We start from the raw sequence: 17,205 nt of genomic DNA, 5'->3' as shown, positions 1-17,205 counted from the left end.
AATAATAATAATAAATTATTATTATTAATTATTAATTATTTACAATAATTACAATATTAAGCAAAGTCTTTCGGTAGAAATCACATAAGAGAAATTTTTGGCCAACGTGTTTCGAACCAACAAGTGTGGTTCATCATCAGGACCAGATGAAGAGACAGACCATGGCAAAGGCTTAAATAGAGAGCAATGTTGGTTCGAAATGTGTCGCCCTAAAATTTCTCTTATGTGATTTCTGCCAAAAGTTTTTGCTTAATTCATTATCGTTCACAGAAACTTGAATACAGAAATTATAATATTTATTTATTTATTATTATTATTATTAAATAATTATTTATTCATTAATATTTATTTATTAAATAATATTTATTTAATGCCTCTTACAATGTGCCTTGGAACCGCGCACGCTGCCTCTCTGCTGCAAACTAGGTCTGCCGCCTCTGCCCTGCGCGCCCCCTGTGGTTGTTGTGCATAGCAGCTCTTGAGCCCCTCGGCTCTCCAATGGACTCCAGCGGGGATCCGCCTCCCTCCCCTCTCCCCCCAGAGGTTATGGCTTTCAAAACGATGGTAGCAACTTGCATTAAGAGAACCCCTTCCGCCATGCAACAGAAATTCGTGAAGGAAATGGACAGCATAGCCTCGGTTGCACTCCTGGAAGAAGAAATGTGCAGAGCAGCTTTGAATCTTGCAGAGAGAGGCCTCATAGGCCAGTTCACTGGCCTCTGGCCTTCACCAAAATCTGTTGAAGAGTGGGTTCAGAGAAACTGGATCCCGTTAACCAAAGAGGCCATAAAAAGCTACTTTGTGGGCAAGGGCTACTTCGTTTTCATCTTCGAAAGTGCAGAGGACAGAAGCTTAATCTTCAGGAATGAACCATATTTTATGGGTCCACAAGGATTATATCTGAACAAATGGTCGCCCGATTTTGACCCTGCTCAGGATGTTCCATCAGTTGTTCCCGTCTGGGTGCGTTTGCCCCATCTTCCCCTCCACTGCTGGAACCAAAAGTCTCTTCAGCTAATCGACAACGCTCTAGGAAAATACATAGACCAAGCAGTCAAAAAAGATCAGTATTCGTGTGCCCGCATATGTGTTGAAGTCGATCTGGAGGAGGGACTGCCAGAAGCAATCAAGCTAATGGTCGCCGGATGGACGCACGTTCAGGAACTGGATTACGAACAACTCCCTTTTAAATGTAGACACTGCCATGGCCACGACCATTTCACAAAACACTGCAAGAAAAAGGCTGAGGAACAAGTAGAGATGCACAATGGCGAGCAATGGACCCTAGTCTAGAAAGCATCGCAACAAAAAAAAGGTAGGGGGAAAGTCACTCAGAAGGAGGCCCCCAACAGCTCCAAACCCACCGAAGAAAGGGGTCCAAACCCAAATGAAAAATAAAGCAGTCAGGCCCAACCCTCAGAAATAATCCCAGAAAACGTAGACCAAGAAGGAACATCCAACTCCAACAAAGAAGACGAAGAAGCAGGCCACCCAGAGGCTTCCAAAGGCAGCCCCTCCAATCCCTCGTATGCAGAAGTCACAAGGAAAAAGCTAGCAGATAGCTCAAGATCATCGAAGGACAAGATCTACGAGTGTCCATCAAAAAGAGCTGGAAGGAAATCCCATAAAGAAGCAAGGGAGGAGGAGCCTAAAAGACTTAAAACTCAAGGTAGCCAGCCCATGATAGAGATGTCTATTGGGAGAAATACCAGAACAAGGCCTCCTAAGGGAGGATCCCTCCCCCCATCTGGTAAATAATGCGTCTTGTCTCTTGGAACTGTAGAGGTCTGGGGACCCACATGAAAATAGAAGCAGTCAAGGATCTACTGAAAATCGAAGCACTAGATATTCTCGTGCTCCAAGAGACAAAAATCGAAGGGAAAGCCCTCCTCAACATTAGTAAGGTGAAGTGGAAGAAAAATGCAGGCAAAGCAGTAAGCTCAAGGGGCTCTTCAGGGGGGCTAGCTACCCTATGGACAGAAGATCTCTTCCACCTGAACAACTCCTTTGAAACTCAACGCTGGATCTTCACAGAAAAGTTGACTATCTCACTCTTCAATTTTTATGTTCCAGTTCTTTACTCTGAAAAAAGAGAATGTTGGAATTCCCTTCTAGCATTCTTAGAGCAGCATAACCCCAATAACATAATCCTTGCTGGAGATTTGAACATAGTTCTGAAGCCCAAAGAAAAGAGAGGGGACAACAGCAGTAGAGACCAGTTGCTGCCTTTTGTAGAAGATCTCATCCAGCAATGGGACCTCCTTGATTTTAACCCAATAAGAGGTCTCTATACATGGACAAATAATAGGACAGGGGAGGAACACATATCTGCTCGTTTGGACAGATTCTTAGTTCAAAACTCACTGATGATGAACAACAAGATAATCAATACAAAAATCCTCCCCAAATTAACTTCAAACCATAAGCCCATTCAGCTGCTTCTGGAGGATGAATAAGACTTGCGTCCTCTTCCTTTTCGCTTCAGCCCCCTCTGGATTGAAAAGGATGGTTTCATGGAAACAATGAAAGAATCTTGGGCCAAACCAATCTCAGGATCACCATGTTATGTTTGGAAGTAAAAGCTCAAGGCAGCAAAACAATCCTTGAAATAATGGATAAAAAACCCGCTCCAAATCCAACCAACCAAAGGAAAGAAATAGTGCAGACTTTGGAGGACTTACAAGTTGAAATGGAACACAAGGATATCACCTCAAAGATGATAGGCAAAGAGGTAGAAGCCCAACGCTCTTCCTTCCGCTCCTTTAGAATGGAAGAAGAGTACTGGAGAATCAAATCCCGTAGCCTGTGGTTGAAGGCTGGGGATCGAAACACCTCTTTCTTTCATCGCCAATATAGAGCTAGACTCTCACATAATCATATTTCAGAAATCACAACTGAAGAAGGGCAGATCTGCAAAGGGTTTGCACAAATAAAAGAGGCAGCAGAAAGTCACTTCAAAAAGCTTTTTACTGCAGGGACACAAGGCAGCGAGGAAGACTCAGCGGAGCTCCTCTCAAACATCCCTTTCCTTGTCAGCTCAGAAGACAATCATGCTCTCATCAAACCCTTCACGGAGGAAGAAATAATTAATGTTATTTGGTCTATGGAACCTGATAAGGCTCCTGGGCCTGACGGGTTCACCATCCACTTCTACAAGATCTGCTGGGATACCATTAAATATGACCTCTAGAAAATGATAAGAGGGTTCCAGAAGAAAGCTAAGATAGGAGGAGGAACCAATTCCACCTACCTCGCACTAATTCCAAAAGAGGCCAACCTAGAAACCTTTGCCAGATTCAGACCCATATCTCTATGTAACGCCTCCTACAAAATTTTGGCCAAGCTGCTGGCAAATAGAATTAAACCATTACTCAAAAGGCTCATCTCCTCCTCCCAAGGAGGATTTGTTGAAGGTAGACACATCTTGGATAATGTCATCCAAGTGCAGGAGACAATTCACTCAAGTAAACAACGAAAAGAAAAAGGAATGTTGATAAAACTAGACATGGCGAATGCTTTTGATAGGGTTAATCACACCTTCCTCATCAAAGTCTTACACTCCTTCGGGTTCTCGAACCAGTTTGTGAATCTTATAAAAGCCTGTATTGACAATCCCTGGATTGCCCCCCTGGTTAATGGGCGCCCTACTGGCTTCTTTCATGCCCAGAGAGGCCTTAGGCAGGGCTGCCCCCTCTCTCCTTTTCTGTATATTATGTTGGCTGAATCTCTGAGCAGAAAGCTCACTGCTGAGAGAGACGCTGGGTCACTACCTGGCCTCAGAATTTCCCATGGCATAGATCCCTTAAACCATGCCCTATTTGTGGATGACTCTATTCTTATCATAGGAGCCTCTCTCAGAATTGCAACAACGTTTGACTCAGTCCTAAAATGCTATTGCAGGGTAACATGAGCCTTAGTAAGTGAAAGAAAGAGTGAAATTTATGGCTGGAATATGGAACAACAAGAGCTCATGAGCATATCTCAGATCTTGGGCTTTAAGGCCTATGCAAAATGGGACAAGATCAAATACCTGGGTTTGCCCATTACAAATGGAATTAACAAAAGGGATTTGCGGAGCGACATTATCAGCAAAATCAAAACAAAAATCTCATCTTGGGGAGGCTACTCGTTAACAAAAGGAGGAAAAGTAATTCTTATTAAAACTCTATTGTCTGCGTTGCCAATTTACCAAGCTGCTTTTCTTCTTGATCCTAAAAATGTGATGGATCAAATATCTAAACTCCCGAGGGATTTTCTATGGCAAGGGGGAAAGGGAATGAGGAAAAAATTCACCTGATCAATTGGGACACAGTCAAAAGAGACATCACAGAGGGCGGTTTACAGATTCGCGATCCTGCGATGGTTAACCTTGTGCTTGGTGGCAAAATCCTATGGAAATTGCATTGTGATCCACAGCACCCGGTCAGTCAATCACTCTTGCACAAGTACGCAGTGGTCTTGCGCTACGAAATTTGCAAGCCTTCATCTCAGTTAACTGCTCCCAAACCTGGAATTTATGCCGAAAAAGTCTACACTTCTTTAGAGAGAAGGTGTATCACGTGCCCGGAAATGGAAAGAAAACCTCTCTGTGGGACGATCGCATTATGGATCGTGCTCCACTATCTGAGTCTGAAGACATCGCAGATATAAAGGAGTGGCTCCAACGCGCTGGCATCAATAGCATCTACGATCTTTCTAGGTGGGACAACAAAGGCAATTGGTGCTACTGGGACTTCCACGACGTCCCTGTTAGACTCTTGCAGCAACAAAATCAGCTCATCGAATTGCTTGAAGAGGCAACACCAGTTCATCGAAGCATGAAGGACGCATGGGGATGGGGACACTCAGGAAGGTATACCACAGCTGCTGGTTACAGCGCCCTTCACCCAACAAAAATCAACAATCATCCGCCCAGTTTCTGGAAAAAAGTATGGGATCTTAGAGGTCTTCCCAAAGTCAATATATATATATATATATATATATATATTGGATTTTGGTGCATAACAGAGTCCTAACAGGAGAAAATCTGGCCAAGTGAAGCTACGCAGGACCGCATAGATGTGCCCTCTGCAGAAGTAATACTGAAACAACTAAACACCTCTTTATTGACTGCTAGTTTGCTAAAGAAGTATGGGGCTACATTCTCCATGAATTCCATATTGCCCTCATGGAGCCACCTATATCCCCACAATATTCCCACTAAATCTCTATGGAACAGAATTTGGATCGCCATCCCCAAATACGTATGTTGGCAAATTTGGTTAACCCGGAATGAACAGATTTTCAAAGAAATCTCTTATACTCCCTTGAAAGTAGCAACCAAAGCAAAATCCCTCCTTTTAGAAGCAATCCAACAATCTTACTCTAAATAAGACCTCACTCTCCTTCCTAAAGAAAAGAGATGGTTGGATTCTCTTTCCCCTCTGCCTCGAAAGCTCCCCTTGGTCCCCCCCATTGCAAACCCTGAATGGCAAAAAAGAGATTCATACATCACTTTCCAAGATTGGTGGAGGCAACAACATCTAACCTTGATTTTCTTTGATGGGGCTTCCAAAGGGAACCCTGGTGCTGTTGGAGCAGGGGGTATCATGTACTCTCCGAATGGCTCAAGAAGGGATTGCTTTTGCTGGGTATTGGGCAAAAAACCAACAATCAAGCAGAGTTTCTAGCTCTCCTCAAATCATGCCAAATTGCAAGGGAAAGAGGCATCAAAGACTTTCAAGCATTTGGAGACTCAGAAATACTAATAAAAAAACTCAACACGGAGGAATTGTTCAATAATGCAAGCCTCAACAAAATTCTCAACAAATTAAAGAGAACCCTTCTTGAATTCGACACCTACAAATTCTACCACATTCTAAGGAATTCGAACAGTGAAGCAGACCTCATGGAAAATAAAGGGTGCGCTCTTTAGCAGAGACAACTCAACATTAATGACGAGATATCATACCAATCTAGCTTCTCTTGACAGAATTGTAATCCATCCTAGCATAAGAAAGAGGATAAGGAGAACTGTACTCTTGGTTGTTTAGGCTTTGGCCCAACCATCTACCTTCAAATAAATAAAAAACATACCTGTTTCTGTTAAAAAAAAATAAATAAATAAATAAATAAATAAATAAATAATATATATATATATATATATATATATATATATATATATATATATATATATATATATATAATAATAATAATAATAATAATATTTAATTAATTATTATTATTATTACTATTATTAATGATCTATAATAATTATTTTTATACTTTATTAATAATAATATTTATTAATTAATTAATATTTTTTATTAAATAATAATAATAATAAACAATAAGTATTAAATAATAAATAAATAAATAATTTAAATGATAATATTAAAAATTAAATAATTTATTAAAAACAAATAATGAATAGTATAAACCAGATGGTTGACCATGGTTGATTTTCATATTGAGACAATCTTTCTCACAATGCGATGTTGGACCATGGTTGACCATGGATGACGATAGTTGTCACAATGTGACTTTGGACCAAGGGATTGATAAACCCAAGGGATATGAATGCTTTGATTAATAAACCTAAGGGATTGATAGTATAAACCCAAGGGATTAATTCTAAAACTCCAAGGTATTATAAACCCAAGGGATAAATATTAGAAACCCAAGGTATATAAAACCTAAAATAAACATGGTTGACCATGGTTGAGCACGAATGATTTTCATATTGACACAATCTTTGTCACAATGTGACGTTGGACAATGGTTGGCCATGCTTGACCATCGTTGATTTTCATATTGAGACAATCTTTGTCGCAATGCGATGTTGCACCATGGTTGACAATGGATGACCATGGTTCCAACAATGTGACATTGGACCAAGAGATAATCTTTCTCACAATGTGGCCATGGTTATTGACCATGATTGATTATAATGTCGAGACAATCTTTATCACAATGCGACATTAGACCATGGTTGATCATCGCTGATTTTCATATTGAGACAATCTTCATCACAATGCGACATTGGACGATGGTAGACAATGGTTGACCATGATTTATTTTCATATTAAGAAAATCCTATTATAAACCTAAGGTATATAAACCCTATGATAAATATTATAAACCCTAAAATAAATATGTTTGACCACGGATGATTTTCATATTGACACAATCTTTGTCACAATGCGACGTTGGACTATGATTGATCATGAATGATTTTCATATTGAGACAACCTTTGGCACAATGCGACGTTGGACAATGGTTGACCATGGTTGATTTCATATTGAGACAATATTTGTCACAATGCGACGTTGGACCATGGTTGATTTCATATTGAGACAATCTTTGTCAAAATGCGACGTTGGACCATGATTGACCATGTATGACCATAGTTGACTCAATGTGACGTTGGACCATGGCTGACCATAGATGACCATAGTTGACTCAATGCGACATTGGACCAAGAGGCAATATTTGTCACAATGTGACCATAAGCCCTATAATAAACATGGATTACCATGGTCGATTTTCATAATGAGACAATCTTTCTCACAATGCAACGTTGGACCATGTTTGTCACAATGTGACGTTGGACCAAAGGATTGATAAACCTAAGGGATATGAAGAGTTCAATTGATAAACCCAAGGGTTTGATAGTATAAATCCAAGGGATTAATTCTAAATCACCAATGAAATAATATTAAACCCAAGGGATTAATATTATAAATCCAAGAGATTAATATTAAAAACCCAAGGGAATAATATTAAACTCAAAGGGTAAATATTATAAAGTTGAGGTATATAAACCCTAAGATAATTATTATAAACCATAAAATAAACATGGTTGATCACAAATGATTTTCATATTGAAACAATCTTTGTCACAATGCGATGTTGGACTGTGGTTGATCATGATTGATTTTCATATTGAGACAACCTTTGGCACAATGCGACATTGGACAATGTTTGGCCATGGTTGACCATGACTTATTTTCATATTGAGACAATCTTTGTCACGATGCGATGTTGGACCATGGTTGACCATGGATGGCCATGGTTCTCACAATGTGATGTTGGACCAAGAGACAATCTTTGTCACAATGTGACCACGATTATTGATCATGGCTGTCAAATGTGACGTTGGACCATGAGACAATCTTTTTCACAATGTGACCATGGTTAACCATGATTATTGACCATGGTTAACCATGATTGATTTTCATTTTGACACAAACTATCACTATGTGACGTTGGACCATGGTTGATTTTTATATTGAGACGATATTTGTCATAATGTAACATTCGACCATTGTCGAACTTAACTAACCATGGTCGAATATGTTTGACCATGGTTGACCATAATTGATTTTCATACTCAAACCATGGTTTGGTTTTCATTCTTATTATAATATTTACATTGTATTTATTATAAAATATAAAATTTAATATATAAGTTCTTATAATAGTTTTAATTTATATTAAAATATAAAAATTTGATAATAGACAATAAATTCAATATGAAAATAAATCAAGCTAAATTTTTACTTTATTTTACTCTTTATTTATGAAATTAATTAAAAATTATTATCTTTTTAAAAATTTTCAGAAGTATTTTTGTTATAATATTTACATTCTATTTATTATAAAATTGTGGAGGAATGTTGCAATGATAAATCCAATCTCTTTTGTTGCTTTGTGGACTTTAGAAAGACTTTTGATATGATTCCTAGGAACAACCTATGGAATAGATTAGAAGAGCTAAAGGTTCCTTTCAAGTTGAGAGTTGCCGCTATAAGGTTATACAAGAATGTAATTGCCAAGTTAAAGAGCAATGAGGGGTGGTCGAAAGATATTAAGTGTAATACCAGAGTTAAACAAGGTTGCCCCCTCTCCCCTACCCTTGGCATTTACATCGACAAGCTATAAGGTTGTTTAGAGGAAGCAGGCTGTGCTGGCACGCTTTTAGTTGGGATAGTCATCATCCTTCTTCTCTATGCTGACGATATTGTTCTTCTCGCAAGGTGTCCATCTGATGTTGATAATCAAATTAGACTTATTAAGGATTTATGCTTTACCATGGGTATGACTGTTAACACTGATAAAACAAAAGTTATGGTTATCAAATCCAAGAAGGACACTTACACTAATTTTATGAATGACAATAGTAACTTGGAGGAAGTTTCTTCTTACAAGTACCTAGGAATTAATATTCATCACAAGCTCAACTAGAACTATAGCATTGAGAAAAGGATTAATGGGGGGTGGAAAGCCTATTTTGGTATTGAAAATAATTGTAAAACGACAAACCTCGTAATGTGGGATAGAAAGAAGTTCCTCTTTGAAACTTTAGTTACTCCTATTATCTTATATGGATGTGAGTTTTGGGGTTGCAACATCTCTAGAGAATCCTGGAGAAAGATTGAGAAAATCCAGAAGTGTTTTATAACGTATAACCTCAAAATTAAAAGTAGTACACTCTATCCTATTCTCCTTATAAAAGTGGGTCTTTCCCTATCGAGAGCCTAGCAATGACTAGACTTCTGTTGTACAAGCACAAACTCGATAACATAGGAGACCACAGACTTCCTAAGCTAGCTTTAAATTCAAGCCAAAACCACCTAAGGCCCAAACGAAGTTGGTATAAAGACACAAGGACCCGGTTAAACCATTGGGAGATCGACGAGGATGTTACATTGCAAAACATTAATAACATTAAAATATTGTTACTTCTAAGTTCAAAGAAAAAATGTGGTGTGAGAAAGATTTAGGAGCTAAAAGAAAATTAAGGTATTATAAGGATGTCATTAACCCCACCCTAGAAGATCAAAAGTATCTCTCTGCTTTAACTAGCTCAAAGAAGAAAATTAATATAGCGAAGATTAGAACGAACTCTCATGAGCTCCATAGTGAAACGGGTCGTTGGGCAGTTCCTAAAACACCATGGATGGAAAGGATCTGCCATCTCTGTGAGAATATGAACATGGAGGATGAAAATCACTTCCTCTTAGAGTGCCCCGTGTACAACCACATTAGATCTCAGTTTCATAATCTTTGTTGCAACATTGACCTTCCTAACCTTTTACAATGTCAAAATTATAGTGAGCTCAGGAGGCTTCTCTCCAAGCTTTTTGAAAATAGGAATAAAATCTTAAATCAAACTAAATAATTCGTTTCTTTAGGTCTGATAGACCAAAATTTGGTCTCAATGTTCATTAACCATCATCATTATCATCATAAAAAATTAATATACTAGTTCTTATAAATATTTTAGTTTATATTAAAACATTTAAATTAATAAATTTAATATAAAAATAAATCAAATTAAATACTTAATTTATTATTAATTTTCTTTATTTTTTATTTATTATTTTTTAAGTTAATTAAAAAATTATCATCTTTATAAATTTTCAAATATTATTATTCGATGATTAATTATGCGAAAACAATGTATTATAAAAAAAATATGTGCTTGTGACAAATATGCAAATTTTTATACTTCGCCCACGGGATATGTTGTATAAGTATATATGCAAGGCACAGTGGGGGCGTGAATGCAATCTCAATTATTGTTAATATGTCGAATGTGGATAGTTCAATAGATATATGAATTATCCAAAAACTATATGAGTATCCAAAAAATAACATAACGATTTTGTCATTTAAAAGAAACTAAAATAGATAACCATCTTCTAATTATTTTTAGAAAACCACTATAATATCCTTTCTCCGTAGACTTTTTTTTTACTATAATAAAAACTCTCCTCCATAGATGTTATTTTTTACTATAATTTCCTTTCCAAAGAAGAAAAATGTGACTATAAGTCGTGATTGGTTGCAAGTATTTTTTTATTATTATTTCTATCCGAGCAACATTCTATAAATTACAAAAGAAATATACTATTATCATGATTTTCCTTATTAATAATCATAAGAAGTTGGGAAATTTCCCAAAAAAAAATCTAAAGAAATAACATTTTATAAATTACAAAAGAAGTATACTACTAGTCACAATTTTCCTTATTAATAATCTCATAACAAGCTATAAAATGCATCCACAATATATATAACCAACTAAATAATTAGTTATAAACTTATTGAAGACTCTATATTCATAGGTTATGAAATGCATCCACAATATATATAAATAAATAATTAATTAATTATAAAGTTATTTAGGACTCTATATTCCTAGGTTATGAAATGCATCCACAAAATATATATATATATATATATATAAATAAATTAATTAATTAATTAATTATAAAGCTATTTAAGACTCTATATTCCTAGGTAAAAAAATTGTATCTTTTCATTTTGACACCATATTTAACTTTCTTAATAAGTTGTTGTTCACAACCCACCGGAACCATTATACATTGCAATTCATATAGATGGGTTACTAGTCTTCTTGTTTTCATTACATGTTATTACTATATAATAAGGCTCATGTGGGATAACCTTTTATTATGGTCTTTACGTGCGTTGGTTTATAATGCAAATACTTTATTATGGAGGTTATGTGTTGGGCAATTCTCTACATTGTTCACAGTTAAATTATTTCAGCTATTCCATTATCGAATTCACACTTTAATTATTTCAGCTATTCCATTATCGAATTCTCTACAACTTGTGATGAATGCATCTGTAATGTTAAGGGTTATTTCCATAACACCACGGGTCATAAAATCCCTAGACCTCGTTTATGGTATCAAGATCAACGACTAGGATTTGTTTAGGGTAGTTTCAGTGACCACCCTTGCCTTTGCCGCCTTGGACTGGTTCGTTCGGTCTCTTTCTTTGCCGACGGAGAGCTATGGCTTAGGGTTTGGTCATTTTTTCACCTTCCTGCTGCTTCTGCACCCCGATTGTGCCACAAATTGGAAATGCAGTTCAACGATGGTTACTCTGCAACGTAATTTTCTTTAAACACTTTTCAAAGAGTTCTTTCTTTTCTTGTTTAGCTTTTCCATTTGAGTATTAGTTGGCAGCTGTGCCTTTTTTGGTTTTGTAAGAGGGATTGCTCTTTACTCGGTTCAGCAACAATTTTCTCTGCTAACCAACCCTTTATTTTTACAAGAATTCCTATTATTAATCACCATCCTTGCTCATACTTCTTGCAGCGTTTTTACCTATGCAGATTTGGAGATCTAACTCTTGAATTCTACAGGAATTGCGGGGTAAGATAAATGTTCCTAACCCACGTTTGGGTTACTGTATATATGTTTGAATTCAAGTATGTTCCAATGCTAATGGATTTTCACTTCACTCTTCTTTTCTTTTTTTTTTAACTTACATGGTTCTCGAGGATAATGATAAGTCACAATAGTTTCCTTTTTTAACTGAAAACTCACAATAAATGCTCCCAACTTCTTGACAAACCCCTTGCTAAATAAATTATCCCAAGAGCTAGCTGCCAGCCTATTTGCATAATTTTCTATGTTGTCTTTGAAGGCCTCACATTTTAAAATGAAATGCTTTTTTGTTTTCACTTTTCCAAAACAACAAAAATGCATATCCTTTCTTCACACACTTTTTTTGGCCTTTTCCAGCAGCGCTCTGCTTCACAATGGAGTTGATGAAAATTAATCCTTAACTGAAATTTTGGCTCTCCAGGAGATATTGGCCTCTATGTATGCTTTTGGTTGATGACTATGAGTGGGATTAAACACTTCAATATAGTACCTTTTATTTCTTCCTAGCTCATTATCCCAAGTACGCTTGTGGCACTTATCCATAACAAAAGATTTTATTACTTTATTGTTTATGGGACATGTGTTCAAGCAAATACCTTATTTACTAAACCATTTGTTATTTTGTTGCATCCAAGTCTTTTTTCTGTTGCACAATATGTCATTAAAGACAACCTTAGGCCATCTAACCTCTTCCATTTGCTCATTTTTTTTAAATACCTTATGACTCGCACCATATCAATTGCTTCAATAGGAGCAACCCTTGCTTCACTTAACAAGATGACATAAGGAACTGCACTTTTAATCTTGAATTTGTTTGTAATCAAACGCTTATGAACTTTCTCAATTTGTTTCCACTGCATGTCGGATGTACTGCTGGCCCATAGTTCACAACCATAGAGAATTACCAGAATCACTAGAAGCCAAAAAAGGGTTTGAGTGGTTTTCCAGTCCCATAACTCTACCTCTCTACACCTATTTTGAAAAGCATAAAATGTTTTCCAACTCCCCAAAGTTCTTTTCTTTCTACAACCATCCCAACTTAGATATTTGTTGAAGTCAATTCCGAGGTATTTGTAATCCACAACTTCTTCCAGAATGTTGCCTTCAAACTAGAACTTATGTTGGTTATGTTTTATTTTTTAAGAGAAAACCACTACTTTCGTTTTGCTGATATTGACATACATCCCCACACGTCTACAAAAATGCTCAAGGATAGTAAGTGCTCTTGCAAACCAAGAGTCAATTTAGCAATCAGAATAAGGTCATCTGCATACAAAATAAGCCTTATAACAAACTTGTCCAAATAGATACCATCACCCCCTTGCAAATTTAACCACTCCTCAAGATTGTCGATATATAAACCAAAAAGGGTAAGAGACAATGGGCAACATTACTTGACCCCGATATCACTTCTAAAACTTTCAGAAATGTTTGTTGAAGTTCTAATTTTGACTTCACCTCTTCATATAACCTATGCATAGTTGCTCTCAAATGTTTAGGAACTCCAAGTTCCTCCATTCTGTGTCAAATCTTATCCCTAAGAACCATGTCAAACACTTTTCTGAAATCAACAAAGCAACAAAAGACTTCTTTTTTCTCCCAAACTTTTTCAATGATGTGCCTTAAAGTTATACAATGATCAACTGTGAAATGTTTAAGTCTAAAACCTGCTAGCCCTTTAGCATGCCTATCTCTTTCTTCTGCCCACTTACTAATTTTATTTTCTAGCATGCTTCCAAATAGCTTTGCAAACAAAGGGTTTATCATTATGGTCCTATAATTGGAGGAATTATTGGCGCCACCACTCTTGAAAAGATGTATTGCCAGACTAGTTGTCCAATCTGCGGGGAGCCCCTGTTATATGATGTTGTTGAATTTTTTTGTAATGTGAGGTGCAAGAATCTTTGAGCCCCGCTTTAGATATTCTACTTGGAGTTTAGCTAAGTCTTTCTCTTTTCCAACACCCAACTTCTTGATACACAACTCTACCTCTTGCATCGTGAAGAGTTCAGTATCAGTGTTGACCAAGGGGGGAGGGTCAACTTTGGGATCCTACTCATAGAGTTGTCTTGCATAGTCAAACCATTTAGAAGTTGTAATACTATTTCCAGTTTGTATCTTTCTCGGTTGGAGCTCCTTCCAAAATATTTTGGGATTATTTTTCCCAAGGAAGATTAGTTCTTCCCTCCTTGAAACCATGAAATCAACATTTTTCTTACTTAATAACTGCTTGTAAGCTTTGAGCTTTATGTTATCCTTGTTTGACTCTTTCCACATTCTCCTTGTCTTTTTGCATTCCTCGGCAAACCAAGCATTAACTAGAAAGCAATTTGTTTCAGAGTTCTTAATTTTTGCTCTTTTGCACTCTGCAAGTGTTCATTGAATTAAATGTGTTAATTCATGACTATGAAGGTCGTGAATTGTGATTTTATCCTTCTTGAAGAGCCTCTCTAGCATCATTTTGAAGGTATTACAATTTTCTGGAGTCAAAAGAATTCTGCCCTTTGGGAGATATTTTTGGACATTTTGAATTTTTTACTCTAATTGTTTCTTTCCAGTTCAAGAGAAACTTAAATAAATTGGCTTGTGATCGGATTTTAAGTCCCAAAGTTGATCTCCAATCAAAATTTCCTCAATTTTCTCACACAAACCATGCGAGCAAATTACATAATCTACTGCACTTGCTCCATTGTAAGTATTGCAAGTGAAATTACCAGACTTTTCCCATCTAGTCAAGCCATTATAAATGACTAAATCAAATGCCCCACATAGAGTAAGCAATTGTTCACCAAAGATATTGTAGCCCTTGCCCTTTGAAATTCTTTCCCAGTGATGATTACTCTCTTTTGTAAGCCAAATGGGGTCGCAGTCTTCTTTACAGCAAAGAATGCTATCTTGCTCACTTGCAATCCTAGCATTGAAATCACCCACTATAACGACTTCTCATAGCCGAGAATATGTTGCAATATCTGCTTTTAAGGCTGCAAATGGATCTTTGTGGTCAAGCCCTCTACCTTTGCAAATTTTTGAAACTCACAACACAAAATAACACACTGCAATTCTGATGTGGTTTCAATGTTCTGATATTGTAAGCCAAATGAATTGTTTATTTCAGTCTTATTTTTCTAACTGAATGAGACGACTTTCTTTCTCCCTCACTAAAACCATGATACCCCCGTACTCTTTTCCATTCCATGTTGCCTTGTTCCACACTGCCATCTTCCAGTATCCTTCAAACAAAGGTGTCTTGCACCCTTCATGTTCATGTGTTTTTATGAGGCAAATTATGTCTCTATCTTCCGTAATACGCCATAACCCAGGTCCTCTCTCCATGGGTAACCTCCGCAATTCCAACAAACTAATCTTAAGGAAACCTAGGTATGACTTGATTGCTATTTATTTTGACATGCAAGACTCACATTTGAGTCTTTGTCCCTGTTTTCCCATACTGACCTTACTTCCTAATTTCCTGTTGAAGAGTTTGTTGCCTCTTCTTTATTACCATCTTGTTGCTTTGTTTTGGGAGGAGGTCCAAATCGCTCTATCACAACTTTACCTTTATAAATCCATGCTCTCTTGCCTTCATCTCTCTCTGCCCTAAACTTTAACATTTCCTCCCTCCTTTCCCCCTGTTGTCTTACAGTTAAATCTTCTTCTAGAAAAAAGAGAGAACCCCTCAATAGATGCTTCTTGCTTAGAATGATATATTTATCATGCAAGCTAGGCATGATGACTTTTATGGGCCTGGATCTCTCATTGTTAAACTTACCCACCCTCCATGCTTGCCATATTTGTCCTTGCCATAACAACTTGCCTTTCAAGAAGTCTCTTGCAAGGTCAAGTGACATTCATTTTTCCCATAGTCTTTCACCCCTTTAACAATTATGTTTGTTGCTCTATTTTTCCTTTCCTTGCCTTCTCTATCTTGCATGTTGTCAACCCAAATGTTTGTTTCTCCTTCCTTATTAGCATAATTGCTAATAACTTGAACCCAAGTTTTGGAAACTTTGGTGGAATCTCCTTTCCTTTTCTTGCTTTTTTCTTCATGGTTTTCTATTTGGGCAATTGTTTTCCCTTTATCTTGGGATGATTTCGCATGCACCACCTCTGTACTTTCCACTTCAGATTTCGTTATGTTTTGCACATCCGCCTTCATGCGTTGCCATTATGACTTCCCTATTAGGAGAGCTTCTTGTAGCAATGCCACATGTTCTTTCAAAACTTTATTACTTTCTGCTAAAGCCTTGTTCTCAGTTGTTATTATATGAAGTTTACGATCTCTTTCCTGCTCTTTAACTTCTAAAACCTTCAACCTTTGTTTTACATTTAACAATTCTTTCACATAAAGATAAGATGACCAGGGGAAAGGTGTGGATGTGGGACTGTAGAAGGAAGAATCATCAATGACTTTTCATTTAGACATCTTGTTGCCATATGCTTGTAGAGGAGACTTGTTTGAGTGCTTATTGCGAAGGGTCTGAGTACTTTCCCTTTGAGACCGTTTTTTCCTTGTCTGCTCTCATTTTAGACAGGCTAGTCTTCATTTTAAAATGCTCCGATATTATTTGGCATTGACCCAAACCCACTTCCCAACTTTGGCGGATGAGGCAATTTTCACTTGTCCTAAATCATTTGTCTCCACAAGTTTTGAAATTTATTGTCCCGTTGTCATGTTTGAATGCATTTGTCGTCCCAATATTCTCAGACCTCAGACCCTTTTCATCGCTTTCCCATTCTACACTCGAGGTAAAAATTACAACTGGATCTGAAAATTCGGCACCCAACTTTCGACCTCTTATCGCTGCAATTTCATATCGCAGTGCTGGATAAACTATAAGGGAAAGATAAAATGGAAGAATACTCGGACCTCTCGGCTCCTCGGGGGCTAAGATCCACGCTTGCAATTGATAAAGTTGCTTGGTTGTGGACCGTGAAACTCCAATGGTGTAATGTTGGCCATTTCCGTGTTGTGTTCATGTGAGGTCATGTGGGACAACAGTTTGTTGTGTCTACACC

General features: G+C 37.1%; 1 protein-coding gene across 1 annotated transcript; it reads left to right on the top strand.

Moving 5' to 3' along the window:
* Positions 1-498: 498 nt before the first annotated feature.
* On the top strand, positions 499-1,293 carry LOC149222194 (uncharacterized). Its single transcript, XM_089387529.1, has one exon. It carries the CDS (start codon positions 499-501, stop codon positions 1,291-1,293), a length of 795 nt encoding a protein of 264 aa, XP_089243655.1.
* The last annotated feature ends 15,912 nt before the right edge of the window (positions 1,294-17,205 follow it).

The sequence above is a fragment of the Pinus tabuliformis genome, chromosome Q (assembly GCF_031772625.1).
Source record: "Pinus tabuliformis cultivar Carrire ecotype Pingquan chromosome Q, CPIR1, whole genome shotgun sequence".
Taxonomy (NCBI): Eukaryota; Viridiplantae; Streptophyta; class Pinopsida; order Pinales; family Pinaceae; genus Pinus; species Pinus tabuliformis.
This window is presented reverse-complemented; position numbering and strand designations above follow the sequence as displayed.

Excerpts from the sequence above, each read along its gene's own strand:
- LOC149222194 (XM_089387529.1), top strand. The coding sequence starts at position 499 with ATGGACTCCAGCGGGGATCCGCCTCCCTCCCCTCTCCCCCCAGAGGTT.